This window comes from Lipotes vexillifer, unplaced genomic scaffold (genome assembly GCF_000442215.2).
Source record: "Lipotes vexillifer unplaced genomic scaffold, Lipotes_vexillifer_v1.1 scaffold627, whole genome shotgun sequence".
NCBI classification, from domain to species: Eukaryota; Metazoa; Chordata; class Mammalia; order Artiodactyla; family Lipotidae; genus Lipotes; species Lipotes vexillifer.
Window position 1 is genome coordinate 8,995 of NW_006787891.1, and position 12,124 is coordinate 21,118.

The 12,124-nt window shown below is 34.9% G+C and overlaps 1 protein-coding gene across 1 annotated transcript in view; it reads left to right on the forward strand.

The window, feature by feature from the left end:
- The window catches only part of LOC103075007 (coiled-coil domain-containing protein 73), a gene marked incomplete at its 5' end in the record, with an annotated part of 24,465 nt that continues 12,341 nt past the window's right edge, over nucleotides 1–12,124 (forward strand). The window contains 2 exons of the mRNA XM_007460933.1: nucleotides 1–111; nucleotides 4,477–4,611. Of these exons, the coding sequence (XP_007460995.1) occupies nucleotides 1–111; nucleotides 4,477–4,611 (246 nt within the window). The remainder of the gene's footprint in view (nucleotides 112–4,476; nucleotides 4,612–12,124) is intronic.

Genomic DNA, 12,124 nt, shown 5'->3' on the forward strand with positions numbered 1-12,124 from the left:
ACCCTTGAAAGAGATAATGAGCTGCAAAGGGAGAAGGTGAAAGAAAATGAAGAAAAGTTCCTTAGTCTTCAAAACAAGCATGAGAAAGCACTAGAAACTTGGAAAAAACATGTAGGTTTATTAAACAGTAAAATATTAAAATATTTTAAGTAGTAGACATTTAAAATAACTATTAAATGCTAAGAAAATATAGCAAAAATAATATAGGAATAAAGTCAGACACATTGTCTTCTTGTACTTATATTTCCAAGAAGTGAATGTTTTTAAAGCTAAATTTAATAAAATTTTCTGTAATGCTTTGGTGCATGAAAAACCATACATATATGTGTGTATTTATGTATATTTTGTATGACTTTTCATATGTGACAAATAAAAATTAATTTTCCTTTTCACAAAACCATTGATAGTGTTTTAGTAAATGATTATAATAAAGAATTATATAGGTCTTATTGTTAGCTGATCTCTTTAGCTTTCCTCAGCAGTTTTGTTGACTTGTATTAAAGCCATGTTTAGAACATATATGCAGTAGTTGGGTTCTATAGTATTAACATTTTATCATGAGAATTGTTATGTTATAAACGTGACTATTTCCTTAAAGCACAACTCTTTATTTTACATTAAATTTTAATTTCAGTGAAGTAGATAATAAAAGTGAAAAGTGATGTAAATTAAAGTTGTGAAATATAAGGTTCACTTTTAAGACTGGTGAACCCCCAAATCGATTACTCTACTTTATTATCTATTTTTATTGCCTTCAATTCTTTTAAAAGAACTAAAAAAAATAGAAGGTAATTATTTAATAGTTTATGAAAGCTATATTTTGGGTAAGTAAGATTATATTTTAAACTATTATACTAATTATAATATATAATTCTAATACTATACTAATATATTTTATAATAATATATATGCATACTATTCTGAGGATGATTTTGTTTGATATAAATTGTTATGTAAGTAATTCTTGATTTTTTGATCCATTTGCAGCTAACATGTTCTCTTAATCTGTATTTTGAAGAGATCAAATCTTCACTGATCAATTTGATAAGCGTTACCTAATTCTCAAAAAATATTTTGTAATTAATTGTATCAGAATACTATAAAATGCTTAGTGGCCCCTAAATAGGTAAAGTTTGTCATTAAGCGGCAAGCATAGTAATTTTCATTTTAGCTTCAGCTAATCTACCTTGCATCCCAACACTTCCTTCTCATTTCTAAGGCTTAAAAGATCATGGAAATAGTACTGTCAGGATAAGGAAAACTATGAATTAAAAAGAGAATATAAACTTGAATATGCCAGCCACACCAAAAATAATTAGTTGAGATAGGAGAAAATTAAGCATTTATTTTTCCTAATGATATTTCAAGTATGTCCCTCCCCCAAGAAAAAAAAGTCAATTGAATTAAGAAAATAAGCATTCAGCTTCACTGGTGAGGCCGCAGTCTATAATTTGGATAAAATTGGTTTTGTCTTAGGATTTTTAGCATCTAAAATCATTTCACTTCCATATGATTTCATACTAAACAGAACATAGGTAAATTTCTAAAAAGCTGCTTTGGTTCTATAGAAGTTTTCTTGAATGGGAGGTCAGATCTACTCTTTAATTGTATTTCTATCTTGATATCAGTTTTTCACCATTCTTGAGTGAAGGACAATTATAGTGTTGCTACTGAGATTGGATCAAGATGGGTTTTTAAAAATCATTAAAAGATTCTGACAAAAATAAGATGAAATCATATATACTGCTGTTTAAAAAAAATAAACAGTGAAAACACTGTACAAATTAAACAGTGACTATTACTAGATAATATATTTAAAACTCACTGAAATGTCTTAAAGAACATGGTATGTGTATCTGTTTTTATTTGGCTAGTTATACAGCCAATGGTTGTGTATAGATTAAAAGATAATAAATGGGGATGTTTAGAAATTATTTAGGGAAAGGGGGTATCACAAAAGGAATTCAATTCACAACATATGTTGAGCATCTGTTATGTGTTAGGCACTATTCTAGGTGCTGAATTTTCAAAGATGCCTAAAATACAAAGATTATTAAAGAGCTCACACTCTCAAAAGACAGGTAATTATTAAGTTAACCACAGTAGTGTTGAGTGTTTTTAGTAGTGTTAACATTAGTATTAACAAATTACTGTGAAAGCACAAGATAAATCATATTGTTTAACTAGGTTGGAGAAAGTTTTGGAGAAAAGATGACACTAGAATTTGGACTTGAAAGATGAATAGGGTTTCACCAGGCAGAAGGTGCCTGCTTCCTATACTTCCCATTCCACTCTGTGGGTATTCCATTTAAGAAAGGGAAAAATGATGGAGGCATGAAACTGCATTCTCAAGGATGATGAATAGTCTGATCTAGAATGTGACAGTGGAAATTAGGTTGAGATCACCTTCTGAAGAGTTCTTTACTAAGGAAGTTGAATTTTATTTTATAAGTAATGGGAAGCCATTGAGATTTTTAAAGCAGAAAAGTGACATAGTTCTGCATTTTAGAAAAATAACTCTTGCAACAGTATGGAGAATGGCGTTATGGAAAGAGATTAGTAAGAAGAATGTTGCAAATAATCTAACCACGAGCCTATGAGGATGTAAATTAGGGCAACAGTAGTGAGAACAGAGAAGAGGGATAGATACAGGAAGCATTTTGGAAGTAGAATTAGCAGGATTAGTGACATTTTATGTATAATGGATTTTAGAAGGAAAAGGAGTAAACTATGATTCTGAGATTAATATAATGAGCAGAATAATAATGTCACTAATTGACATAAGGAATGTGAAAGGAGAAGCACATTTGGTGGATGAAAATGAGTTTAATTTGGGAACTGACGAATTTATGGTGACGGCAGGACATCTGACTTGAAATGTATATCATGCATTTGGAAACGTGAATCTAATCTTAGGAGAGAGGTTGGGAGATGAGATATAAATTTAAGACTTATTAGCATAAAGATGAAATTTGAGGGTATGATAAGATCATCTGTGGAAGGAGTGGTAGACTTGAAGAGAAGGCTAAAGAAGAAAGAACCTTGGGGAACACCAACATTTTGCGAGTGGTTAGTGTGTGTATATTGGGGCAGGAGGGGAGAGGGAGCCTGATAAGAATGGTGAGAAAGGTAGAAGGATAAAGAGAGAGTAGTACCATGCAAATGAAGAAAAGAGGCTATTTCAAGAATAAGTAGTCAACATAGTCGAGCTACAGTGCTGTTAAATGGTGTGAAACTTGGAACAAGTCCTTTGGCTAATTTGCAGGTGATAGCTGAGAAAAATAATCAGTAGAACAATGAGGGCAGAAGTCAGTTGTTAAGGAGTGGTGAGAGATTAGAATTTGAAAGTAGTAAGAGTGGACTTTATTTTAAGAAGTAAGAGAGATAGAGTAATTGAGTCAAGGAGAAAAAAATTAGGAACGTGATAAGAGCATATTTGTGGGCTGAAAACATGCTGGTATAGTGGGAAAGATTGAGACTAGGCAGGAGAGAAGAGATCTTTGCTAGAGCTAAGCTCTAAGGGAGACAGGAGTGACTTCCCTGACGGTCTAGTGGTTAAGACTTCACCTTCCAATGCAGGGGTGCGGGTTCGATATCTGGTCAGGGAGCAGATCCCACATGCCTCGCGGCCAAGAAAAACCAAAACATAAAACAGAAGCAATATTGTAACAAATTCAATAAAGACTTTAAAAATGGCCCACATCAAAAAACTCTTTTAAAAAAGCGGGGGAGGGGGAGACAGGAGAGGATGGGATAGAGAGCACTTGTGGAATTTTTAGTCGTTTAAAATTAAGAGAAACTTTTGTAATATTTTATGACAAAAAGGTATTTTTCTCTTCAATGGAACTTACTTTGTCTTACATTTGAGGTTCCTATGAAGGAGAACCCCCCCAAGAAAAAGATTATGAAATTTTATAGCCAGTAAAAGCCCAGTGTGTAGATGTAAGTATTAGGCTGAAGAGTCAGTTTCTGTTGTACTGCTTAGTGCTCAGTATTCTTCATCTAATTGAGTTAAAATCTGTATATCTAATTTGCAACAAGAAAATAAAACTTTAAGAAAGCAATGAAGTGGTAACTTTTATAGAATTTTTATGATTAAAAATAAATTAATTTTTCATTTGTAACAAGAGGTAGTTTAATGTAGTACTTGAAAGCACAACCCCTAGACTTAGCCTTGGATTTGAATCTTGACTACCACTTTATATCTACCTTATCTTGGGCAAGCTACTTAACGTCTGTGAGCCTCACATTTCTCGCCCGTAAATTGGAGACTAAAAATACCTCATAGGATTTTTATGAGTATGAAATTATGTTTATTAAGTACTCAGCACAGTTCAATAAATGGTAGCTTTTAATATTAGTAATTACTTCTGAAATGTTTTCACTTTTTACTATTTCCAAATACTTGTGTTAATAAAGTATTTTTATACAAAATAAATTTATATACGTGTTCGTTTTGGTTAAATGTTATATTAGGTTGAAGAACTTAATGGAGAAATTAATGAGATTAAAAATGAGTTATCATCACTTAAAGAAACTCATACTAAGTTACAAGAACATTATGACGAATTATGCGATCAGAAAAAGTTTGAGGAAGACAAGAAGTTTCAGGTAAAATTCAAGTATGTTGGGGGTATAAGCTCTTAAAGACATTAGGACCATCACTGATGATTTTCTCCATGCTTCATATTTTCCATTTCTCAACTTTAAAAAATTATTATAAGTGTATAGTCTGTAATACATTTTTAGTTAATTTTTATGTACAATATGACATAAGGATCAAGGGTCATTTTTTTGGACCTGAATTTTCAGTTCTAGCACATACCTTTGTGGAATAGACAATTTTTTCTCCCATTGTGCCTTGGTAGTTTCTTTGAAAATCAGTTAACCAAATAAGTATATGTGGGTCTATTTCTGCACCCTCTATTATATTCCTTTGATTATATGTCCATCTTTAAGCCAATATAACACTTTCTTTATTAGTGTAACTTTATAAGAAGTCTTAAAATGTAGTAGTATAGGTCCTTCAATTTTGTTCTTTTCCAAAATTGTTTTGGCTATTCTAAGTCCTTTGCATTTCCATATAACTTTTGGAATCAGTTTGTCAGTTTCTAAAAGAAAAAGTCTCTGGGGTTTGGACTTGGATTGTGTTGAATGTATAGATTAATTTGCAAAGAATTGACATCATAACATACAATTCATGAACATGGTATATATCTTTACATTTATTTAGATATTCTTTAATATCCTTCAGAAATGTTTTGTAGTTTTCATTGCATAGGTCTTGCAAGTATTTTGTTAAATTTATCCCAGAATATTTCATGTTTTGGGCTCTTACTGTAAATAGTATTTTAAAAATTAATTTTTCTAATTGTTTGTTGCTAGTATATAGAATTAAAATTGATTTTTGTACATTGGCCTTGTATCATTTTACCTTTTCTTTTTCCTTTTACCTTTTTAATTAACTTATTATTGTAGTAGGTTTTTTTTGGTTGGACTTTGGAGTTTTCTATGTATATGATTATGTCATCTGAGAATTTAAGGCAGATAAATTTTACTTCTTTTTCTGCTCTGTATACATTTTATTTTTTTCCTCAACTTATTGCCCTAGCTAGGACTCTTTAGTACAGTGTTAAATAAAAGTTGTAAGAGTTGACATGCTTGCCTTACTTCTCATCTTAGATGGAGAGTATTTAATCTTTCATCATTTCATATTATGTTAGCCATAGATTATTTTCTATATGCTCTTTGTCAGGTCGAGGAAGTTTCCTTCTATTCCTAGTTCGCTGAGTTTTTATCATGAATGAATTTTTATCATGAGTGGGTATTAAAGTTTATCAAATGCTTTTTCGGTATCTACTGAGATCATATTTTTTTCTTTATTCTGTTAATGTGTCAGTATTAACCAATTAATTACATTAATTAATTTCTAAATTTACCTTGCATTCCTGGAATATGTACTATCCTTTTTATATATGGCTAGATTTGATTTGCTAATGCTATGTTAGGGGTTTTGAATTGATGAGGAATATTGATATGTAGGTTTTGTTTTTTCTTTGCATTCTTTTGGTCTGTGTTTTTGTATCAGAGTAATACTGGCCATATAAATTGAGTTGGAATGTGTTCTTTCCTCCTGAAAGGGTATTGTGTAGAACTGGTGTTACTAAATATTATATACAATTCATTGGTGAAGCTATCTAGGCTTTTTCTTCGTGGGAATATTTTTAATAACAAATTTAGTTTTTAAATTATTTATAGGGCTATTCAGAGTCTCAATTTCTTTTTATGTCAGTGTGCAGAAAATAGTTGACATAGCAGGCCTGTGAAAGGCCTCTGAAAGACCTGCTTGTAAGTTTGGCTCTTAACTGATACCTGGAACTTTGGATTTGGGGAGGGTTCCCACCACTTCCTAACAGACAGGAATGGCTCACTGGGCCTAAACTATTAAGTAGTTTACTTTGAACATCTGCTTTCTTTCTGGGAGTCAGGAGTTTTGGCACATGCTAGGCAGAGAGTGACCAGCAACCAAAAAACTTTGGGCACTGAGTCTCTAATGAGCTTTCTGGTAGACAACAGTTTACATTTGTGATCACAATTCATTGCTGTGGGAATTAAGCATGTCCTATGTGACTCCACTAGAAGACTCTTGAAAGAGGTTTGTACATGGTTTCCTCCAGACTTCACCTCTTGTGCCTTTTCCCTTTGCTGATTTTGCTTTATATTCTTTGCTGTTATAAATCTTAGTCAGGAGTACAACTGTATATTGAGTCGTATGAGTCTTCACAGCAAATCACCAAACCTGGGGGTAGACTTGGAGACCTCCAACACAGTCCATTTTGCTAATTTTTCTCTTTCAAGGAACTTGTTCTTTTCATCTAACTTGTCAATTTATTGGTTATTCACCTTTCTTCTTTTCTAATATAAGCATTTAAAGCTATTTTCCACTAAGCACTGCTTTAGCTTCATTCTACAAATTCTGATGTGTTGTGTTTTCATTCTTATTCAGTTGAACATATTTTAAAATTTCTCTTGTGAGCTCTTCCTTGACCCGTGAATATGAGTTTGACCTATAAGCATGCTGTTTAGTTTCCAAATATTTGAGAATTTTCCAAATATATTTCTGTTAATGACTTCAAATTTAAGTAAGACTTTTATCATTTTAAATATATTAAGACTTGGTTTTTTGCCAAGTTTATTGTCTATCTTGGCAAATATTTCATGTACCCTTGAAAAGAATGTGTATTCTGTTGTTGATTGGTAGAATGTTTTATAAATGTCAGGTCAGTTTGGTTGATAATGTTGTTCAAGTCTTCTCTATCCTTACTGATTTTTTTGTGTACTTGTTCTATCAATTAGTGGGAAATCTTTAATTATAACTGTGAATTTATATTTCTCTTTTCAGTTCTGTCAGTTTTTGCTTCATGTGTGTTTAAGCCCTGTTATTAGGTGTATACACAGTTATAATTATTATGACTTCCTGATTAATTGACCTTTTTATCATTTTGAAATGTCCATCCCTATCCTAGTAATATTATTTTGTCTGATATTAATATAGCTGTTCCATCTTTTATGATTAGTGTTTGCTTTTTTCACCTTACTTGTGTATGAGGGGTAGACCTCACACAGCAAGACATTTTTGAGCTGAGTTGTTAAAAATAACTAAGAATTTTCCAGATAGAGATTTAAATTAGATGGAATAAAGTGAGCAAAGAATCAGAAAAGTGAAATATTGTTATTCAATATGTAAACTAGATGGTGGTTAGCAAGGCAGTAAGTAGCAGGATAAGAGGTTGAAAAGATAGGCAGAAGACCGATTGTAGAGGGCTATATAGTCCATTCATAGAAATTTGTTCTTGACACTACCATTTGGGGGCTTTTAAACAAGGAGTAAAGTGCTTAGATTACTTTTTTGAAACATCATTTTGGTGATGATGTGGGTAGACAGTGGGACAAAGCTAAAGGCATGGATTCCAACTTGGAGAATACTGCAATAGTCCAGGCCAGAGATATTGATTGTCATTTTAATATTCATAGCTATAACATAGCTTGAGAGCTATAAATAGCAAGTAATTCCTACATCTGATTGATTATAGAAATGAATATAGACTTGCATTCATAAAAAGTTGATCAGCATTCATTCACTTTCATACTGAAAATAACTTATTCAGATTATAAATCATGTTTTTATTTTAAGAAATGTAGATGATATAGATACTTTAAAATAAGAAAGTGAAGATCACCCATAACCCCACCATCCAGAAATAGTGATTGTTAAAATTATGGTATATGACTTCCAGAGTTTTTCTATGTGTATGTTTGTATAGAAACAGACACACATAGGTATTCATATATATGCATTTTTTAAAAACTAAAATAAATCATACTTTCTCTGATGTTTTGTAGACCACTTTTATTTAGAAATTTCTCTTATTGTGGTAAAAAATATATAACATAAAATTTGCCATTTTAAAGTGGTTAAACATAAAATTACAATTCAGTTGTACTAATTATGATTTAGTGGCATTAATTACAACTACAATGTTTTGAAATCATCACCACTGTCTATTTCCAAAACTTGCATCATCCCAGACAGAAATTGTGTAACCATAAATCAATAACTTCTGATTTTCCCCTCTCCCCAGGTAACCTCTAATCTACTTTCTGACTCTATGAATTTGTCTATTCTATATTTTTTTTATAAATAGAATGTACAATATTTGTCCTCTTTGTCTGGCTTATTTCATTTAGATGATGTTTTCAAAGTTCACCGATGTTGTAGCACTTCATTCCTTTTTATGGCAGAATAATATTCCATTGTATGGATACACTACATTTTGTGTGTCCATTCTTCTGTTTTGGCTTTCTTTTTTAATTTTATTTATTTAATTTATTTATTTTTGGCTGTGTTGGGTCTTCATTGCTACGTGCGGGCTTTCTCTAGTTGCGGTGAGCAGGGGCTACTCTTTGTTGCGGTGCACGGGCTTCTCATTGTGGTATCTTCTCTTGTTGCAGAGCACAGGCTGTAGGTGCGCAGGCTTCAGTAGTTGTGGTGCACGGGCTCAGTAGTTGTGGCTCGCGGGCTCTAGAGCACAGGCTCAGTAGTTGTGGCACACAGGCTTAGTTGCTCCGTGGCATGTGGGATCTTCCTGGACCAGGGCTCAAACCCGTGTCCCCTGCACTGGCAGGCAGATTCTTAACCACTGCACCACCAGGGAAGCCCCATTCTTCTGTTGATGGACGCTTGGGCTTTCACCTTTTGGCTGTTGTGCTGTTGTGAACATTAGCATACAACTATCTGTTTGAATCTCTGCTTTTAATTTTTGGAAGGTATATACTGAGGAGTGGCACCAAGTGATTCCCACCTCCTGGTGTTCATGTTCTTTTGTAATACCCTCCACTGAATGTGAGTTGGATTTAGTAACTGGCTTCTAGTTAATAGACTATAGCAGAAGTGATTCAATGTTACAGTTCTTCTGAGATTAGGTTACAAGAAGACTGTGGTTTCTGTGAGAGCGTGGGTGAACACGCTCTCTGTCTCTCAGTCTGTGTCTGTCTCTCCACCTCTCTCTCTTTCTGAGCCATGTAAAGAAGTCCCAGCTATCCTGCCAAAGAGGCCACATAGTGAAGAGGGGCTCTGGAGGATGAAAGGCCACATGAAAGAGAACTGAGGCACTCCTCCACCCAACAGCCCTCACAGCTGCTAGCCACGGGAGTGAGCCTTCTTAGAAACAGAACCTCCAGCTCTAGTTAAAGTTTCAGACGACAGACAGCTTGACTAGACCCTCATGAGAGACCCGGGTCAGAACCATCAAGCCAAGCCATTCCTAAGTTCCTGACCCATCAAAACTACGGGATAATAAATGTTTGCTGTTATAAACCACCAAATTTGAGGTATTTGTTATACAGCAATGGATAACTTTTAAAATGGTTGACCCCAGCACAACTCCAGGGTTAGGGGCACCAACCCTCAGAGCAGTCAAACATCTGTGTATAACTTATAGTTGACCCTTCATATACGCGGTTCCTCCATATTGATGGTTTAGCATCCACAGGTTCAACCAACTGCAGATGTGTAGTGCTGTAGTATTTACTACTGAAGAAAACCTGTGTATAATTGGACCTGTGTGGTTCAAAGCCATGTTGTTCAAGGGTCAACTCTGTAAGTATCCTTCTAGGGTTTCACAGTTAATAGGTACTGAAACAGGATTTGAACCTATATTTATCCAACTCCAAAGCTCCTGGTAACCACCATACTATTTTTCTCCATCTCCTTTGCAAACTCCTCCTTTGCAAGTTTCCCTTCCCCTGCCTCTCCCTTGGGGATTTTCATTAGCATTTTATTCTTTTTTCTCTTTCTTCTTAAAATGTACTCTTAATCAGTCTTATCAACTTGTATGTCTTCAGCTGCCCTCTATCTGCCAGAGATTTTCAAATCTACATTTCCAGCTCAGTTTTCTCTTAAAAGTTCCAGTTCTATACATCTAAATGTTCATTAGACATCTCCCACCTTTTTGTCTTACTAACTCTTCAAACTCGAGAGATTTTTTTAAAATTTTTTAAATTATTTTTAAAATTTTTTGGCTGCATTGGGTCTTCGATGCCGTAAGTGGGCTTTTCTCTAGTTGCGGCGAGCAGGGGCTACTCCACCTTGCAGTGCGTGAGCTTCTCATTGCAGTGGCTTCTCTTGTTGCAGAGCATGGGTCCTAGGGTCGTGGGCTTCAGTAGTTGTGGTGTGTAGGCTCAGTAGTTTGTGGCTCATGGGCTCTAGAGTGCAGGCTCAGTAGTTGTGGTGCACAGGCTCAGTTGCTCCGTGGCATGTGGGGTATTCCCGGACCAGGGATCAAACCTGTGTCCCCTGCATTGGCAGGCAGATTCTTTTTGTTTTGTTTTGTTTTTTTTTTTTTTGCGGTACGCGGGCCTCTCACTGTTGTGGCCTCTCCCGTTGCAGAGCACAGGCTCCGGACGCGCAGGCTCAGTGGCCATGGCTCACGGGCCCAGCCACTCCGCGGCATGTGGGATCCTCCCGGACCAGGGCACGAACCCGTGTCCCCTGCATCGGCAGGCAGACTCTCAACCACTGTGCCACCAGGGAAGCCCTGGCAGGCAGATTCTTAACCACTGCGCCTCCAGGGAGGTCCCATCAAGAGATTTAAAATGAACTCATATTTCTCTAAACCTCCTACTCCTGTTTTCTAGCTCAGTAAATAACACCCACCAGTCATCTAGGTACCTAATCCAAACTCTGCAAATCAGTCTTGACTCTCCTCTCAGTTTTCATAACCAATCATTCAACAGTTGATATTAGCTTAATAAATAATTCATGAATCTATTCAGGCTTTTCATCTTTGCTGATATCACCTGGACTACTGTGGCATTCTTATGACGCATCTCTCTGCCTCATGTTGTTTCCCCTTAATTCAGTGTTTTTCAGACTTCTAAGTGCAGCCTATTAGTGGTACATGGAAATCAGTCTGGTGGTTTCGTGACGTCATTCCTTTAAAAATGAAATAAAATAATGTAACATAGAAAACATTAGAATGTATCTCATTGAGTTGGTGTTACTTGGTATGCTCATTGTGTTGTAAAACATATTTATTTCTTATGGCGGGTTTTAAACAGTGAAGTTTGGAAAACATTACTCTAATCCATTCTTTATACTGCAGCCAGAATGGTCTTTCCAATCAGCTCATATTAATCACCTTGCCTAAATCCTTCAGTGACTTCTCATTGACTTCCTGGTAGAGTTAGAACTCCTTAGGATGCTATATTGGGCCCTTAACAACCTAGGCCTAGTTCAAGCCTCATTTCTCTCCATTCTTCTGCCAGCATCTAAGCTCAAGCTGAAGTAAATCCCAAGTAGTTCCACGAAGTAAAACTACATGAAAAGACTATAATTTTGTTTGCTTTTAACATCTGTGAATGCCATTTGTTCTCTCCGGAGTGCCTGCTTATCCCCATCTATATTAAAATTGCCTGTCATTTCTTTTACTATCTTCCCCAGTGGACCATAAGTTTTTTGAGGATGGGGACTATATTTTGTTCATCATTGTATCCCAAAGCCTAGTGCAGTGCTTCCATGTAATATGTGCTCAATATTTAGGGGGAATAAAAAGATGTTGAATTG